Genomic DNA, 20,678 nt, shown 5'->3' on the forward strand with positions numbered 1-20,678 from the left:
TCCTGAGGAATGGCTGGTCCATTAGCAGCTTGATGCTTACTTAGTCCATGATGCCACTGGGCTTCTTCAAAACAAGATGGAGCTCACATTTCAGACAATACTAACCTGGTTTGTCGGGGTGTAAGTGTCCTCCGATTTAAGATGATTAAGCCCTCGGGGGGTGCAGCCAGTGGACAGTGAATAGTGGAAGTTGCTAACCAAGAGGGTGGAGGCTAGCGTCCACTCAGAGGCCCCTTGCAAGTGAAGCATGGCGTGACTCCTGCAAGCCAGCGACTGAAAAGCTGGTGGTTGTTAGGTCCCTTCACGTGGGATCCAACTCACAGTGTCCAACGTATGTGCAACATGGCAAACACCGCTCGGTGCCGCGCCATCCTTACAAGTCGCCTTCTGTGCGAACCCATTGCTGCAGCCGCCGTGTCAGACCCTGCACTGAGACTCTGGCACGCAGGCAGCGGCCTTGAGCTGGGAAGGGCTCGGCAGCAATTGGGTTTAAGTAAGTTCCTTCTGGTACTTGGAAGGGTGGTAAGATATTGAATGAATAGAAACATTTTATACTGTCATTCTAATGTGAAAATATTAAAAACAATCAAGGGTAATCACTGAAGCCATAAAAGTAACATGTGTCATGTGACCCAATGGAGGGAACGCAAAGCATTCTAAAACCCAATCCTTCAAGGAGAAAGCCCAGCAAAAGTAGATAAAGAAGTAACATAAAAGAATAATGAACAGCAAACCACTGTTAAACCTGCACCAGTAAACAAACATCAGGTCTGAATGAATGTAGCTGCAGTGCAAAGACAGCGAGCCTCCAACTGCATTCACAATCAAATTGTTTTATAAAGGCACACATAATGCACACACATACACAATAAACTCACAGAAATGTTGGAGTAGGGAGGTAAAAGAAAAAAAGAAGAAGAAGAAGAAAGAAAAGAAAAGATATACCAGGGAAATAATAGGTAAAAGAATGAAATAGCAGCTTTTGCTATTAAATGCAATAGAATTCATAGTATGAATAATTTTAGGATGAAAGAAAGGGCAATTATGGAGGTTTTGCCTTTTTGTCAGTCTCTCCCAGCAAGCTTCCAAGTGTGCAAAGCAAAATTGGACAGATTGGCAAGGAAAAATTCTCAAATCCATAGATGTAGCAGGAGATTATAAATGCATAGCTACAGAGATTTAATAGGCCTATCCTAGGTAATTGATCAAGCAGACAAAACACTAGTCGAGAACAGATGATTTTGACAACACGGTAAGCATGATTGATCTCTATAAATTTCCAACAATAAGAGAAAATACATTTGTTTTCCATTTCCATAGTATTTTCTTTTGCACAAATGTGCAACTTATGAAGCTATAAAGCAAGTCTTCCACATGCTGAAGAATAATTTTCCATATCCCTGAACCCAAAGAATGAAACTTTAGAATTCAGTGGTAACAGAGACAACCTCTTTTTAACCACCCACACTGAGAAATGTAAAATACTCATGGAAAGTAATTATGTAATCCTAAGTAATCGTGGGATAAAAAAAAATAACAGAAATAGGTATGTGTGAGCTGGGGGGGCCAGTAGCAATACTTTTTGACTCAACCTCATATATATTGTCTGCTTTGCAGCCTGGTGGATGGAATCAAACGTATTCTTAAGAACCCCAAAGCAGTGTTAGTGTGATGTGGTTGGTACCGTGTGAGTCCAGTTTGAGCAACTGATAAAACTGTGAAATCCTCACTAGGCACTCTTCCTGATGAACACATGGAGCGACAGTAAACTAGTCGATTGCAATCTGTAAAAAGAGCTCTTAGATGGCTTTCTGGAGGCAAATGATAAGGATGTTGCTGATTTTATGTACATAAGGTAGCAACTCGCTAAGGCAACTGAACTCTTCAACCTTGGAGCAAACTGGAATTAGATCATTTTTGACAACTCGCCGAGGCATCTGTGAGGCGCAATCAGACGAGCTAATGAAAAGCCAGGTGGCTTCATCATCATGTTACCTTGGAAAACAAACCAACCAAAAATCCCTGCCTCTTGAGTTCCTTTAACTCATTTCCTTTTGAATCTCCTTCCCGTTCTGACTGCTTTCTTTTCTTCCTTCCTTTGATGACGGCTCCCCCTTCTTAAAATCCTGCCACTCAACTTTCCCTAAGTGTCAGTCACTCAAAGAAGAAACAGATGATAGGAGCCTACAAGACAAGAAGAATACAAATAATGATGAGTAGATAATCATTCCATCGATCTTTCCACCATCTCCACCACTGCCCAGATGTTTGAGGGTCATTATGAGTCAGAGTTGACCCGATGACATTGAATCTGTGTGCACATGCATGTTCCTATGTGTATGTTGGTGTCTACCTGTCCTGCCACCATTTGTCATTAAATGGGTTCTAACCCGTGGCAATGCCATGCGAGTCAAGAGAGCAGAACTGCGCACCATGGGATTCTCAACGGCGGTTTTTGCAGGGGTGGAGTCCATCAAACAGGTCCTTCTTTCATGCTGTCCCTGGGGACTCAGCACCCTAACCTTCCAGTTAACAGCTGGGTGCGTTCGCTGCACCACCGGCTCTTAGAACAACACTTTCAGGGGTTATTGGAGTCCAACTAAAAGGTGGTGCTGCTGATTCACAGAAACCCGGTAGCTTCCCAGAGACTGTAGCCTAGCTAGCGGTCAAAGGCGGGGTCCATTTCAGATTGCCTGTCTGTCCCCTAGGATTCCCTCCATGCATATACACACCATTTCTACAACTGCTGATTACCTTCCCTGGTCCCTCTCCACTCTCCGCCAATAGGCAACTCCTGGTCCTTATCTGGAGGACCAGGTGGATCCAAACAAGAGAAGAAAATGGTTCTGATGACGTAAAAACACTAAGAAAGTATCCCCATAAACCACTGAGACCGATGTGCTCATTGCACTGTGACTTCACATCACTGTGGATCACACAGGCTTTGTGAACTGACTAGAAACCAACTCACCTTGCCTCTGTGGGATGATTCTCCTATGGTTCTTGACTTTTATACCAAAAATAGCTTTCAACTGTTTTAAACAGTTTTACCGGGATCAAATGCACATATCATACAATTTAACAGTTCAATTATTTTATCACGATGAGATGCGTAATCACCATGACCGTCAATGTCAAAACATTTTCCTCTTTCTCATACTCATTATTGTTAGCTCCCCATTTCCCCCCAACCTCCCCTACCATGTCCCTAGGTTACTTATTAAACCAGTCACTGCCTCTATAGCTATCCCTGCCTTAGATTTCACATGCAGAAGTCATCCAAAACAAGACAAGAAACAAAACAAAACAAAAAACCAACAATAATGACAAAATAAAACAGAAAAAGAATCTCAATAAAAAAGAAATTAGAAAATATTAAAAACTGAAACGACGCTAAAATGGGTCAAATGACAGCAAATGATAAGGTGCTACAACTTTGTTTACTGGAAATGCTCAGACTTTCAAGTACGCTCACAACCATAGAATCGATTCTGAATCATAGGAGCCACATAGGGCAGAGTGGAAAACTCTGCCCCATAGAGTTTCCAAGGCTGTAGGTCTTTACAACAGGAGGCCTGAAAGTAGAGTGGGTTAGACGATGGGCTGCGAACCACAAGATCAGCAGTTTGAAACCACCAGCTGCTCAGAGGAGGAGAGAGGAGGTTTTCTACTCCCATAAAGTTTCAGGAAACCCACGGGGCAGTTCTACCCTGTCCTATAGGGTAGCTACACATTGGCACCTGCTTGGTGGCAGTGTGTTTATTTATTTATTTATGTATGTATGAGTCTTTACAGAAATGGACTATTACCTCTTTCTTCCAGGTAGCCACTGGTGGGTTCAAACCAGTGGCTTTTAAATGAGCAGCCAGGACTTTAACCATTGCACCTGACCAGGGAATCCTTTCTTATAAAGAAAAAGCTGATAGTGACGTGATTTTAAAGAGTTGAACCATCAGTAGGGGTCACATAGAATCATGATTGTACTTCAAACAAAACAAAGCAAGCCTAAGAGTAAACATGGAGTACCATACTATTACTACAACTATTCTCAAGTACAAATGGAGAGTTCTTGTTACCAGGGTCCAGTGGGGAGCCTCGGCCCCGCCCCTCTATAAAGGGCTTTCATGTCTGAAGAGTCTCCTGTAGCATGAGCTTTGGCAGGGCTCCCGAAATACAGGGAATGCCACGTAAAAGGCAGATGTGTACGCATTTGAACCATTTCCTGGTTCCCCCTCCTCCCCTGACTTCTCACTACTGGTGGAAGGCTAGTCCTCCCCCCTGCCCCCCACCCCCGGCCCTATTTATATCATCTTCCAAAGTGATCTCATCTGGTCCCAGGGCTTTCAATCACCTCTGTATTGACAAATCTAAGCTCAGCTTTGCTCTCACACCCACACTAGATTTCATCTCTCTTCCTGCAGTAGCCATCGTCTCCATTGAGGCCATGACACCCTGAGCGAGGCAAGCTACCAAGCTAATCGTCACCAGTTTCTCTCAAACTTCTTTTATTTAAGTGACGTGCACACAATACACTCAGGAGACATAGTGCTTATTACCAAGCTGCATCGAAATGGGTGTATACACATTATGAAAGTCGATCCAGTTCTAGCTATTGAAAATAATTCTAAACTCAATTAGGGAACTGATAACTATGCCTTAGTCATACTCTGGTAGCATTTTTTGTGTGTACGTGACTAGAAAATGTATGCACATATGTAGATATATATGTATGTACACACATGAAATTGCTAATGTTTAACTGTTTTGACAAAAATGTTAATTTCAGTGGTTTGCTAGGTGTATTTATTTATATGCAGAAACATGTATAAGTGCACAACCTAGTACATTAAGAAAATCAAATTAATTGATAGTTATTTGGAGGCTCTTTCAGTAATAAGTAAGTGAACCAGCATGCTAAAATCATCTAGGCTAAACTAAGCAGTAGATAGAATATGAAGGCCTTCAAAAAATTCATGGAAAAATTATATTATCTTTATAGTCCATTCCCCGCCCCCCCATGAACCCTTTGAAATCCCCTGGCGTAGAATATTGTGCTTAACGTTCAATTGCTTTGAAGCTTGTGTATAAGTTCAGTTGGGTCGCATCCTGAGCGCTTGCTCGTGCCTCCGCGCACCACAGGGAAACCCAGACAGAAAAGCCAGCAGCCTGCCGTCTTTGGTCTCAACAGCAGCTCCTACAAGTATTTTTTTTAAAAACTCTTCTCGACTTTCGATTTGCCAGGACATTCTCTTAAGTTTTTAAAAAGTATAAACTTTCAAAAATCATATTGGAAATAATCAGTCACTTATATGCCAGGGGAAAATGGTTGGCATGGTCATCTTGGCCTTGACCAGAGAAACACATGGCTCCAGGCGAGGACAAGGACGCAGAGGAGTCTTTGGTAGAATTTGAACATAACACCAATCACATTGAAATATTTCTCCTAATGTGAAATGCTCATTAAAAAAAGGCTATGAATTCAGACCTCTTGACATAATTGTAGGTCTATTTCACTGCTAAATGAGCTCTGAAGTAATCCAGAATATTCAAGCTCTCAGGTCCTAATACTGTACCAGGGTTCTTTGTTTATTTTTGCTGAAATTCGCACATAAAATTACCTTTGAAAAATTCCTTTATGGATTCCTTTAATTACTGGCTTTATTTCTTTAAAGATGGAACACAGTAAAAATGTTTATTGTATTAATATGAAGGAAAAATAACTCAAATGCCCTTTCACAAGAAGTTGAGGACCTGTAACATAAAAAAATGTTCCCATTTGCTATTTAGTCACTCAGTAATTTGCAGTAACTCTTTGCTATTGTTCTGTAATGTGTGAAAGCTGAAAGTATGTAGTCAGTTTAAAAACTCATGAACTAGTTCAATCTTTCGGCTTAAATATTAAGCTACTTTTCCTGTAAGTTACAACATTATTCATGGAAAGCATTCCACTCATGAAACGTGGTTGCGATTGAGTCCATTTCATTTTTATTCAGAGAATTCGATTTGTTCGTATGGACACTGTAAACTGAAAAACAATTTGGATAATAAAAATAATGCTGCTAACAAGTTACGGCAGCTAACTTATCTTGACTACTATTTAAGACAACATTAATTTCCATGCAGAAAATAATAAATCAGGAATTAAATGATACATTTTGCTCAATATCCTTGATTAGGAGTGCTAAGTGGAAATGAAAGCGTTAACTCGTTAATCTAAGATTTTCTTGGGATAGCAATGATGCTTTTTAAAGTACTACTGGTAAATATGGGGCCTTGATGGCAAAGTGGGTTATGCATTTGACTGCTAACCACAAGGTCAGCAGTTTGAAATCACTAGCACCTCCGAGTGGGCAAGATGAGGCTTTCTACTCTCCTAAGGAGTTGCGGTTTTGGAAACTCACCAGGAGCAGATCTATCTTGTCCTGTACGGTTGTTATAAGTAGGAATTGACTGGCTGGCAGGGAGTTCGGCTTTTAGGTTTTCACTGGTAAGAGCCGTTATAAAATGAGGCAATTGCTATACTGAAACTGTAATTCTTTTGAAAATTTTACATAACATTATAATGACTACAGTAAAATATGGAAATTGAATACATGCTTCTTAATTTTTATGTACTTGTAAATATGTGATTTTTGTGAACACAAATTTCATTTTTAATTTATTTCAGATATAGTGAAAAAACAAAAAATTGAAAATCTACTTTTGCTGTATACTGGAGTCTTTTTATGTCATATATGTTATTGATGTTTTCTTTTTCTTTTCCTCTTTCCACAGTCTTTAAAGAAATCAAAGAAAGAAAAAATGGGTGGGTTGAGGTAGTTATATAATGCTTATTATATACTAATCACTTTTAAACACCTTATAAATCATATTAGGTAATCAATATTGTAAGTGACCTTGACAGCTTGCCACCAACAAATGCAGATCTTCTCAAGAGAAAAAATAAATAAAAGAAGGTTATCTCATTTGCTCACGGCCATGGAGTCCATTTTGGCTCCTAGCAACTCTATGGGATAGAGTAGAACTGCCCCTTTGGGCTTCAGAGACTGTAAATCTTTACAGGCTTAGAAAGCCTGGTCCTTTCATAAAGAAGATGGTCATTAGAACTGCTGACCTTGCAGTTAGCAGACTAACCTGTAACCCACTATAGCACCAGGGCTCCTAGAGAACATTCTGGCGCACCTAAAATTATTGCTATATTTTTTATACACAATGTCCAGAATTCCAACAAAAAAAACCAGGCATATGAAAGACAAGACACTTTGGTCTAGTCAAGAGCACTAACAAACATTAGAAATAGATACACAGAGATTCAAATAATATAGTTTCACATATATTAAATTAATATGCACAGTACTGACAGAGACTGAGAAATTATACGTTATTGATTGAATTATGTCCACCCAAAATATATTTTGAAGTCCTGTGAATGTGACCATTGTTTGCAAATAAAGTCTTTGAAGATATTATCCATTAACAGGAGGTCAAGTTGGAGTCCTGATCCAATAGGCGTGGTACTCTTCTAAAAGAGAAGCAAGACAGAGACATAGGAAAGACAGCCAAATGGAAACAAAGATAAAGATTAAATTGATCCACAAGTCAAGTAACACCAAGGATTCTCAGCTGTCTAAAAGCAGAGAAGAAGAAATAGAACCGGCAGGCTCAGAGTCCTTAGAGGAAATCAACATGGCTGAACTCTTGGTTTCCCACTCCTAGTCTTGAGACGCTGCACATTTCTATACTTTGTTGCAGAAGCCTTCTCTCGAAAACTCACAGCCATCAAGTTGATTCCAACTCACAGTGACCCTATAGGACCAGGTAGAACTGCCCCTGTGGGTTTCCTAAACTGTGGCTCTTCGTGGGAGTAGAATGCCTTCCCTTCCTCCCAAGGAGTGGTTGGTGGTTTTGAGCTGCTAACCTTGAGGTTAGCAGCCCAATGCATAACCGCTACGCTACCAGGGATTTAGAGCTCCGAAAACAAGCAAGCAAACAAAAAGAACAAAAAGCAAATATTTCTTTTAAAACCTAAATATTCTAGAACCAGAAAATTCCATAATTAAGATTAAGAAATCAATTCATGGGTTAACTGACACATCATATATAGCTAGCTCAAGAAAGAATAGGAAAATTAAATATTGTTCAAAAGAAAATATTCAAAATAAAGGACAGAGAGACTAGAGGATAAAAAAAGATATCTATTAAAAAGGATATCAAGATGGGTATAAAAAACAAAAATTCTAACTGAAATGTAATTTTATTCCCACTATGAAAGGGGAGAGGAACCCGGGAAAATCACTATTAAAAGAGATGAAGAATGGGGATTTCCTGGACTCCCCAGAGTCTGGGGCAGATTTATAGCTGTAAATGTATCGATTTAATGGCAGAAAGTCTGCAGACGAACGAACCAGACTAGTATCTGAAGATACAGCCAAGAAAGCCTCAACAAATAAACCCAAAGGAAGAACAGAATAAACAGTAACAAAACTTATTAAGAAAATAAGAGAACAAATACATATACATGACAAAAAGAACAGATATTCATATTTGCATAGAGAATGTTCACAAAGCCAAAATCTATTGATTTGAAAGGTCTAATCATGCTTGGTGAAAGCAAGGAGGATTTGAAACCCTTGCTGAGGAAGATCAAGGACTGCCGCCTCCGGTACAGATTACACGCAATGTAAAGAACACCCCCCTATAGAAAAAGTCCTCACCACTCGACCAGTGGATTACATCATCATAGGCAGAGAAACGATGGACGTTAGTAAGAATGTCATTTTGTTTGGATCCACAATCAATGCTCATTGAAGCAGCAGTCAAGAAGTCAATTGAGAGAGGGAGAGGGGAAGGGAAGGGAGAGGAATACAAATGAGTGTGCTGGCACACTTTGACCTAGTGCCTGGTAAGTGAGAATGAGAAAGTTGCTGTGCTGGCATCTGGGTCGGAACTGGCCGGGGCAGGGAAGTGGAGATTTCTGCAGGCCTCAGATGGCACGTGGCATGGGATTTATTCTCCACCCCACAGTTGGCATCAGAGGTAGATGATCTTAGCTTTCCTGGCCTGGTACAATACAGTTGTCCATGAGGATGGGGATTTGCCTGAGTGGTTTTCGACATTGCAGAATCAATATGCATATGCAGAACCTTACAAATCAATATACAAACCACTCCACCCCCAAACTTGATTAGACAATTAACAGTGAGGGTATTTACATGAATGGTCAGCTGGTCAGGAGGTTTTCAAACTCAATCACAAAACTGCAAATTAGATCCACAATAAGCTACCAGGACACACCTACATATGAGCTAGCTGCACCAACAGCTCTCTGCTCGGAAGGGCTCTAAAGTCATGAAATGATTTTTTAAACTTTTAAGCAAATAACGCCAGCTGGTGCACTTGCATGATGTGTATACTGTTCTAAACACTGCAAATAAAACTCACTCAATATTCCAAAAAATCTTTTGATGCAAATACAGTAAGCACCCTCATCTTATAAATGAGTAGAATGAGGGCCAAAGAGATGAAATAACTTGGTCAGGTCCCACAGCTAGTAAGGCCAGATTCTACAGTATAATGCCTCTTAGAGGAGAACTTCGGGAGAGAGAAGTGTCAGATTCAGTCATTGTGAACGCACCTAAAATGAAATGCTGTTCCCCCCTATATCCTTGGATATAATATGTATATATGCACATTGTATATAATATTATATATAAAGATACCATGCACACAAAGGTGCTTTGTGGAAAAAAATTATTGTCTCTTAAAAATAATTTCATTGGCATACGCTTCACATATCAGGAATATCTCCTGTTTCCATTCCTCCTCCTTTGCCAATCATTCGATTTAATCACCCAATCAAATTTCCATAGTCTCATAGTTCCATTTTCATACAAGCCTTTTGAAACTCTCCTGTATATAGTTGGACATAAATACATGAAGTATAGTTGCCGTTTTTATAATAGATATTTTTGTGCAAATATTTTCATTGAACTCATGATTGGAATGCTTAAAGCTGCATTTTAACTATAGCTCACTTACAATATATAAAAAACAAATAAAATCATAATCAGAATAGCAGGGATTGAATCCCAGTTGTTTTAGGTGTGCTGTCTCTGCGTCTCAATTTCTTTGGCTTTAATTTGGGATGAGCCAATCCTCACCTACCAGGAATGCTCCGAGAATGAAGTGGAATGGCATTAGATGATGAACAAATGTAGCACTAATTATGTATAAAAGCCAAATTAAGTAAATCCTAGGCATTCTTTGGACTCAAACATAACTCACTTCAAATTCACATCTTAGCAACACAACAAGCAAAACCACTTGTCCAAAGTTCTTCTCTCAGTAATTCTAGGCGCTGGACCTTGGACTCAGGTGGTAAGTTGCGTGTGCCTTAAAAAAAAAAAACTTTGAACCTCACCGTTTTATTTCCTTCTGCTATCTCGCCTCTCCCTTCACATAAAAAGCTCCAATTGAATTTCTAAGCATTATATATTATTGACATTTAATTCCATACATGCATGTAATTTATTTCATTTTGAAAGATTCACAGTTGAGGGAGACAATATGTTTTAAACTGCCTATGTCCTCCAAATCACCGTTTATCTTTTTTGTGTTTAATGGCATCTTAATCGGGTGAAGGCTTACAGAGCCCAACACAGTTCTGTATTCAAAATTTCATACATAGTCCAACAGAACTCATCCACTGCTACCCCCAATGGACCACCTTCTACCCCACTTCCTCTTTTGTCTCCTGTTTGCATGTTTCCTTCTGAGCATGTCCTAGGGGAAATGCTACCCTTTTGTTCTTGTAGGTTGTTTATTCTGGCACGGAGGTGAGTTTAACTCCAGGGAGGGAAAGGGCCATAATCATGAGAGTCTCCCTGTTTTCTTGACACGCACAACGTGTAAAAGGCTTGCACACATGTCTTGTCTGCCAGTTTGAGGAAGGCTGTGTTCTGTGTGCTTGCTCGCACACACACATGGACACTTGGGGGCAACATAGTCAATGAAAGAGAGGCTGGTCTTTCTCAGTTCCTCGGTAAACCCCTGAAATTGTTTTTGTAACGCTTAATGATTTTTCCAGGACTGAAAAGGTTGATTCTGATCATTCAGAACGGTGTCGCATAAATTCCTATCAGCTTTATGCTCATCTCATTTGTTTTATTTTAACCGAAAAGTTCTACTCCAAACTTAGGTCTGAAAAAAATCCAAAAAAGTTATGTAGTAATTAAATAGCTCATGTTCATGTTTTTCGAATGAAGCTAAAGACAAGTTAAAATGAAAGTTTAATTGAAAAAGCAAGAACACTTGTTTTGAAGACATAGAAATATGCGATATTTCTATCACAGAGAAAACAACTTTTCCCTGAGGTTTAATGACCTTTTCTAAATCAAGGCATTCTCTAGAGCTATTACAACAGCATCTCCTTTTCGGAGAATGCTTGCCACACTTTTGTGAATGACTGGGCTCTTTCTTCTGCCTGGGCACAGCTGGCAAGTGCCACAATGAGAAAGGGAAATGAAGGGCTCCCCCCCCCCCAGCGAGAAACCCCCCAAACTGTATAAATCATATTCAAATTGGAAAGGCACTAGTTGCATGAATTACTCCATCCACTACATAGCTTCATGTAAACAATGCTTTCTACTTTATTTTGAATAAGTTCTATAATTCGTTTTTATTTTAAAGTTCTATCAATAACGTGGGGTTGTCTAACTAATGCATTCATACAATATCTGACTTTTTTCATTACAAATAATACCAAAGTAAACATACTTATATATGCCTTTAGACTATAGTTTGTTAAAATCAAAGAGTTTGTAAAAGATTGACTTTGTGGTATCATTAGATATCAAGATTTGAACAATTCAGACACATGGGGCAGCCTATTTGTGTCTACCTACATCTGGGTCCAGGGAAACATACCCCTGCAACAAACTAACCTTGGCTATTGCCTCCTATTTCAGGGGAAAAGGAGATTCTTAGAGTATAAAACAATTTAATATTGTTCAGGATATTTAAGTCACATGTAAACATTTTGTTGGAAGATAATCCACTTCTTGTGTGTATGAAGCACTGGGCTATTTATGATGATTTTTATATTGTAGAACGGAAATGTTATATGATTACTATTTATATGTAAAGGATACCTGGTGGGACTGTCAAGTAAACACTGGGCTGCTAACAGAGGTCTATGGTTCAAATTCACCAGCTGCTCCGTGGGCGAAAGAAGAAGCTGTCTGTTCGGTAAAGACGTATAGTCTTGGAAACTCTATATAGCATCACTGTAAATTGGAACCAACTCAATCATAGTGGGGTGGGTTTTTAATATACATAAGAAAAAAAATATATGCCATAATTTCAATGAAATGGTTCATGTGAGTTTACAAACCACTAGAAAGCAAAAACTACAAACGAACTTTACCTTTTTTTTTTAAAGGAAATTCATGGAAACCTTATTACTAATCTTTATTTTTCCTATCTTCTCCTTTCAAATACCAGAACGGTAGATAGGAGTAAAGGAGGAACTTGATCAAGGGATGGAGGGAGCGAAGTACAAAACAAAGAAAAGGAAGCGTGGAAGAAGGAAATTTATAGGAAGGAAAGAAATGTGAATATATAACAGCGTTTTTATTGCTATATTGGCTAAGGCTATTCATGTCATATTTCTGTACTGTATGCAGACAAATAGATGAAGTATTAATGGGAGAATCTGGAAGAGTGGTTCGCAACCTTCCTAGTGCCGCCACCCTTTCATACAGTTCCTCATGTGGTGGTGACCCCCCACCATAAAATTATTTTTATTGCTACTTCTTAACTGTAATTTTACTACTGTTACGAATTATCATGTAAATATCTGATATGCAGGATGTATCGTCATTGTTACAAATTGAACATAATGAAAGCAGAGTGATTAATCGCAAAAACAATATGTAATTATATATTGTGATATAATTATTTCTAATGACAAATCAATGAAATTTCGTCTTGAAGCATGGTGTTGCATGGGTAACAGTCTTCACACCGGATACTCATAGGTGGGCGCACCCGCCTAGAGATGGATAGAGGAGCGGTGTCTTGGTTCCTAAAACCATCAGAAATATGTGTTTTCCGAAGGTCTTAGGCAACCCGTCGTTCGACCCCCAAAGGGATCTTGACCCACAGGTAGAGAACCGCTGAGCTAGACCTTCACATCATTAAGGTATTTATATAGCATTAGAAAATATACATAATATTAAATTTATAACTAATGTTATTTTATAGCATTAGAATTATATATTGTTTAATAGCTGGCGGTGCATTTTTTGTGTCATAGCATTTTACAAATACAAATGCTGCTTCTTACTCCCCTTGCTTGAGTGGTTCTGAACCTTCATCCTCAGGAGATACTAGCAGGAAAGCTCGGCACCACGTAGGATCCTACCAACCTTTGCATGAAAGCAATCAAAGTGCAGCAAAGCCACTAGAGGGGTGAAGTAAGACTGTGCTACCCAGGAGCTGACTCGGTGGGAAATCTACAGAACAATTTCTTCAGAGAATTCCTCAAGTTAGCTACCAACAGATTTTCAATCATTCTTCATCAAAGGAACTAAAATTAGAGTTGAGAAGACGTTCAGTAAAATAATATAAAAAATCTAGGACAGTGATTGGCATTTAAGAAAAACACATCTGCCTCGTCAAGTCCCTGGTTACAGTAAACACAAAAACATTCCCGCTTTCTCTCTCGAGGAATACTGCAGCCTGAGCTGCACATCAGCCTAGTGGGAGGGAAGCAGGCCAAGGTTGGGGGGACCAGAATTTCCCCAAAGCCCAAGGTCTTGCTTGGATTTTCGTTTTTCTTGGCAATGAGCAATCTGGAGGGTGAACGTATGTAAATCTGTGTGTCCCAGTCAAGGCAAACTATAAAGAGAAATGGGGCTGATAGGGAGGGGACAAATGGAAGAGCTAACATCAGTGCATGCTAATATCGAAATATTAACCCTAGTGGAGTAAGCGGTAAAACTTGGAAAGAAAGAAAAAGCATCCTAGAAGTATTTCAACATTTTCATTTTAAAGATGAAAAATTGGAAGCCTCGATCCTTTAAGAAATGTCCCGTAACTCCAACAGGTATTTTCTGGATGCTCGGAGCCACTATTTCAGGTTTCCTGACACTCGGCAAGAGCATTTCCCATGACATCATCGTGTGCCAGTGTTCGAGCCCATCACAGCTTGGGAGCATTCCTTGCGTGTGCCAGATGCCTCCTGGGATCAGGGGTTGCTTTCCAAGCTCTTTAAGAACTCTCACTTTAATTCTTAGGGGGAATAAATGCAAATGATAAAGAAGATGCCAATGCACTGATGTAAATGGCTATCTCAGTGCTGTAAGTAGTTTCCCCCCCACCCCCACCCCACTCCTCATCTGGCAACATTTAAATTCTCTCTAACATTATATATTCTTAAGAACACCATTTTTAAAAGCCTGGAAAACAAACAAACATTGCCATCGAATCTATTCTGATCCATAGATCCAGGGTTTCTGAGGCTGTATATCTTTATGGGAGCAAATAGCCTCATCTTTCTCCCAGGAAGAGGCTGGTGGGTTTGAACTGCTGGGCCTGAGGTTCATAGTCCAATGCTTACCCAACAGCACCATTGTGAAATGGGAGGAGGAACACCATTACAAGTATTTTACATCAAAAGCACTACATTGTCCTCAAATGATTATCACCACCCCACCATCATCATTATCTACAAAGATACACGGAAGATTTAGTTTTGTCCTTAACTTTCCAGTAGCTTAAGATCATCTCTTCGATGGAGTCTTCCTTCATCACCCTCTCTTCTAAACTTCTCCTTCTTTATTCTTTTATCTGTCTGCACAGACTCTACTAATTTGTTCATGACTTCTACCAGAATATGAACTACTGGAAGGTGAGAATCATACCTATCTTTTCCACTCATACCCAACAGACAAGTTTGGACTGCAGAAAATATGCAGTAATGTTTTATGAATCCAAATTTAATAGGTTCATGTTTATAGGTAATTAGAATTAAAAAAACAACCCAAATAGAGAGCAAGAACACTAGGAAAAGTTACATCTAAAAAGGATGTCAGGAATAATCCAATGCAGCCAATTGCTTTTACAAATGAAGTGCCAAGGTCAAGAGTAAGTGAATGGCTCAAGTCATCCAGCTAGTCCGCCTCTCAGTGACAATGCTGACCCCGGTCCCTTGCTCTGTCTCCTGCTTTAAAAAATACACACCACACCAACAACCTCTGAGCTATCTAGATGACTTTTGCAAAAGTAGAGAAGCATAAACACCTTGACTTCACACTAAAATGGTAGCACATTTTCATTTTAAATCAATAACAATGCCTGAAACATAATGGAAATTCCATAAGTTTGGATTTATAGATCCCCTTTTCCCTCCTTCCCACCCCATTTCTCCCGGTCATCAACTTCTTTTCGCCCATTGTCCTAGAGTCCTGTCTGACTTCTAGGGACTCTGACAGACAGAGTAGAACTGCCTATTGGGATTACTGAGGCTTGATGGGAACAGAAAACCTCATCTTTCTCTTGGGGAATGGCTGGTGGATTTGAACTGCTGACCTTGCAGTTAGCAGTTCAACATGTAACCCACTACACCACCAAGATTCCTTCAACTGCTTTAAATACTGCCAGTTTATCGAGCAGACACCGTTTCACAGAGGGATGTAGAGAAGTTGACAGAAGCAACTGTGATGTCTGTAGAAGTCAACAGTGTTGAGTCACTGGGGCCTCCCATGCAGACGATAGAAGTGTGCACCTGAAGGTGAATTTGGAGAAGAAATGAGGCAACCACCGTAGGAACATGCTGCTGAAGGATGGTCTCATCACTGTGCGAGGGACCCAGTAACTCCCCAAATTCCACTTTCCTCTGTCCTCAGCCAGATATACCTCTTAAAAGGGAGCCCACACTTGTTTGGGGACTTCTCTTTGGGTACGTGCGCTGAATCCATAGGAAGGTGGATTCGTCGGGTGTGGATTTCTGAATATGGAGGGCCCTCTGTTGAGATACCTGGCCCCAGCAAGGCAAGTGGAGCTACTTAGAATACCCGTTAACATCCGAGATGTTAATTCTGTTTGAAATTCTGTTCTGATGCTGAATTTGGACAGTGCTCTTTAATATAACGGATCCCTTTCAGTCTCGCTTGGATTAGTTCACCACTTAATAAATTCCTTCCAACACTATGTTCTGAGTGTCAACAAGCAACTTCCCCTGTGATTTGAGGCTGGCTAACAACAAATTAGACTTTGGAAGATTAATTACTAGGCGGAGGCATTTTCCAGGTGGCCCATTCCCACTCTGAGAAAATCTGCTCATTTTGTATTCGCATCTGTTTGCAGTCAGACATTCTTTGGCTGAAATAACACAGGTCAACGTTTGGCATGCCCTCCTCTGGACCACTGATGTGTTGGTTTCTAGATTATATTCTAGGGCTGGACTGACCCCCAAGCTCTGCTTCCAAGCCAAGATTGTAAATGTTTGAAATTATGTAACATCTGCACTGTAGATGAAGACTAGTGCAATCTGAAACATTTTGACGAGGGATTGATGGAGAACTGACAAGGGCGGCTTTGTGAGGGACATCATGTAGGGAGTGAGAAGATGCAATGGCTGTAATTATTTCCCCTAAATTTATGTCTGTCCCTGACGCCACTTGGATTTTTCCACCCTTACCCTAAGTAACTTGATTTGGTGGGAAAAAAAAAAAGTTCCTCCCAGTTCATTTGTAGACATATAATCACCATTGGTTTTGTTTCTTGTTGTCCAATTGAGTAAGGATGTTCTGAAAGCAGAGTTTCGGGTGTCGTGCCAAAATCTTTATAAAGAGAAAGATACAGGTTTTGAAGTTGCAAACAGTGAACTTTGTGCTTCTACTTAAGACAAAAAGCAACTTCATTTTTTTTTAAACAGAAAGATGCCAATCAAGACGTAACTACTGACACCGTCTTTGTTTTGCCAGTCCGCAATAAAAGATAAAGCAGAGGAAATGGAAGCGCTGCAGCCATGCCTCGCAACACACAAGCCCTTGTTTCCCCGCTAGGCGCTGCGGAAAAGCAATTGCCCATTCACAGCACACCCTCTGCGTTTCAGAGCTAATATTTTTGCAGTTCCTAACTTGGTACACGCTAGTCTTCCACAATTTTGTTAACCCTTTGGAATGCAACACATGTTTGATACCTTCCTTGATTGCACGGTGAAACGGACCCAGTTTTCAAGATCTCTGGTTCTCAGGGTTGAGACAGGAAACTTGAAAAGCAGCAAGTAAGCTATCTGGGCAACAGAGTAATGGTTTTCAATCACCCTTAGTTGTGATTGTATGACTTCTAGAAAAGTGATCAGGAAATGCATGCACACTAGCCACCTGTCACTTGATTGACTTGTACAGAGAGTCATTCTTGGGGTAGGGAACGTTTTAGGCAAGAGTCCCTTTCCATACATCATAATCACGTGGCAGCGTTAGCGCTGGGCAGAACTGCCCTGCTTCCTGCAGCACTGAATGGTTACTGTATCTACATGCATGCGCCTTCTTTCCTCGGCAAAGAGGTTGGTTTCAACACTGCAATCGCCACTCTGAAGTACAGACTCTAGAGATCATTAATGAGCCCTGAGGCCCCTTGACTTAAGTCACTAAGTGAATGTCTTACTCTACATTCAACTCTTAAAGAAAAAGATCACTGGCAAATGTACAGTGGAAGGAAAGAACTATTTTCATTTGTAAAAACAAACAAATGATATCTATATCTATATATCTTTATATATATCAGTTCCTGCATTTCCTCTGTCAGCTTCTAAATCTGGGACTTTTTATTTTTCTCAATGAAACAGGGTGAGTTTTCCCTCAATCATTCCTTCTTATGACACACTTTTGAGAGGTTGGTCTGTGAGCTACAATAGTCTTATTACCAGCTTCTATCCCTCACAGCCCCCACAGCCCCCTTTCTAATATATTTGTATTTATATTTTTCCATATTGAAGTTTGATAACAACCAACATGACGAACTCCAGGGAAAAGCAACAACAATAACAAGAACAACCAGCGACCAGGTTTTGTTCTGGATCACAGCCCTCACTAATCCCCTTTCCAACATCGTTTCTCTGCTGTTGCAACAGCAACAACAGAACAGAAGGACCCATCTCAACATGTGTGTTGGAGGACCCATGTCGCGTGCATAAAAGTACATAAATAAAATTGAGAAGCCCTGCCCAGCCAGGGCTGCGTCCATGCTGAAATCTCAGAAGCTCTCATTACACCGGCTGAAATGAAACCCTGTTGTCTCCAAACGGTTAAGACAGGCTAAGCGATCGCCTTTAGTCAGTTCGCCTAGAAAAAAGGAAGGAAATTCAAAAGCTGGTTGCTGTAGTAACAATCACAGACCAAAAAGAAAAAAATAATAATGGATATCTGTCTGTCTATGAACAGGTTCATTTCAAATCAAAACCCTGCCCTCGCTCTGCGGCTCCCTTCTGGAAAGCGACAATTACCTTGCCGCTGAAATGTGTAAGTACCTACCTCAACCATTAAACAAGACATTTAACCATAGCGGCTGCTCTGTGACCTCCGAGTGCCGTGGAATCTCTGAGCGGTGCTGCTCGTTCATGAAGACTTGTGCTGCAGAATCCAGCAACTTCATCCAGGATTAGGAATACAATTAAGGCGGAAAAAAAAAAAAAGAGCCAGGGGCGCACCGAGCGAGGGATCGAGGAGGAAGGTGGAAGGTTCTGCGGGAGAGTCCCTCGCCTCCCCCGCAGACCAGGCTGGGACCGCGCCGAGCGAGCGCTGCAGTGCCCAGACCTGGCCGAGTGGCTCAGTGGAGCGGGCGGGCGGGCGGGCAGCCGGCCGGGAGGCGGCTGGGGCGCGCTGTCAGTTGCCAGAGGCAAGGAAAGCAGAGTCCAATCGGCTTCAACTTTGGCAGCTTAACTGGAGTGGAGCCTTTTCTGTTTATGTTTCCTCATTTCAGGAGTGACGTCAAAGGATTCAGTTTTCCCCTGCATGTGCTATTAATTTTAAAGTACTGTACTATGGGAAGAATGTGTGCCTGTGGTTAGCCTGGGCACCCCACTCTCCGGAGAACCCAAAAAACATTTTCTATAGTCAGGAATGCATTTAAATTTTTAAAAAAATTTAATTTATATTTTTATTTTTTTCTCTAAGACCTTACAGGATGTATAGAAAGAGAAAAAAATTTTTTTTCAACCCCCAAACCAGAACACCAACATAAAACCCTGAACTAAATAATAGCAGCAAGATTTATAGTCTTTGCATATGTGTGTATGTACATGTGCCCACTTCACAGCTGTTACTTAGGTTTTGAGCTAAATTCATGACACCCCCACCCCCCGCCTAAAAATGAGTCGTTAATTCATCTTGATAGCCAGGGACGCAGAATTGTGCAAATGAGCTACCGAGCAGTATTATGTGCGGTGGAAAATAGAAACCACGTATCAGTTTATGCAGCTGGTCTCTGCTTCCCTGACTTTTCCTCCAGCTCCTGCAGCAAAGCCCAGGATTTTCCATGCAAGGGAGATCCCTTCTGCAACTCCCCACAGGGAGTCATTCAAGAGAGTTGTGCCCAGCGGTGGCGGGCAGGCATGCCTGTGGTATCAGGGTGTCCTCCCCCAAACTGTACCAAGATACAGTTATTTAGAGGTACTTTCTCTACCAGGGACCCCAACCTATCCCTGCTTCTCTTCCCACTCTGGAAAAAATCTCTGTGGTGACCATCTGTTGCTTCTACCTCCCCTGTGTATCCCCACCTCACAGTCTGCCAACAACCTCCCATTTGCTTTTGGGAAATTTCCTTCTCGTATCTATGGATCGCATAGTCTCCTCCCTAACCCCCCATCACCCAAACTCGGCGAAGCCAGTGTCTCCAGCTGGTCAGTCGGACTCCCCCATGACGCTGGTCACCAGAAAATGTTGTAGGGGTAGGCACAACACTCCAGAAGGACCAGAGTCCTTGACTCTGAGAAAGAAGATATTTTTATTTAGACATTAAGAAATAGTGCGTGGGTGGGGTTTCGCCTTGGGTGTTGAAAGAGTGGTAAATAAAACAGATAGTGTCTGCTCTCCTGGCGTTTACATGCCAGGATGGCAAAGATGGGCCATGGAAATAAGAACATGCATAATATATAAGAAGGGCTTTAAAATAAAGAAGAATAGGTGGACAGAGGAATGTGTGTGTGTGTGTGTGTGTGTGTGTGTGTTATTTTAGGTAGGGTGGTTAAGGGAGCATTCTGATAAAGTAACTCTGAGCAGAGACCTGAATGAAAGGAAGAAGCGGGTCATGAGCTTCCTGCCTTTTAAGCAGAGGAAATAGTATAAAGGCCCTAAAAGCCCAGGTGAACACTTGATATATTTAAGGAGCCAAAAGGGAAATCGAGTGACTGGAAGCTAATCAGCAAAGAATACATGAGCTCAGAGGTGCGTCTGGGACAAGGTGAGGAAGTGTCTGGTCAGGCATGTACACTATTTGGACTGTGTTCCACGGTGGGAAAGCTTTCAGAGGGCTTCTAGCTGAGAAATGCGCACGATTAGAATAACTTCTCTGGTTCTTCTCTTGGAAGATAGACTCTAGGGAGCAAGGGTAGAAGCAAGGACAGCAATAATGAATCCATTGTGCTTGAACTTGGGTGAAAGCTGTGGAGGAGG

At 40.9% G+C, this 20,678-nt stretch overlaps 1 protein-coding gene across 1 annotated transcript in view; it reads right to left on the reverse strand.

Annotated features, from left to right (window-relative positions):
* The window catches only part of PDE7B (phosphodiesterase 7B), a 353,046-nt gene extending 334,244 nt beyond the window's left edge, over nt 1-18,802 (reverse strand). Inside the window, exon 1 of the mRNA XM_004702154.2 lies at nt 18,540-18,802. Coding sequence (XP_004702211.1) covers nt 18,540-18,560 — 21 coding nt within the window. The 5' untranslated portion in view covers nt 18,561-18,802. The remainder of the gene's footprint in view (nt 1-18,539) is intronic.
* Between the last annotated feature and the right edge of the window lie 1,876 nt (nt 18,803-20,678).

Source organism: Echinops telfairi, unplaced genomic scaffold (assembly GCF_000313985.2).
Source record: "Echinops telfairi isolate 266 unplaced genomic scaffold, ASM31398v2 ScPeMD7_3533;HRSCAF=4204_0, whole genome shotgun sequence".
NCBI lineage: Eukaryota > Metazoa > Chordata > Mammalia > Afrosoricida > Tenrecidae > Echinops > Echinops telfairi.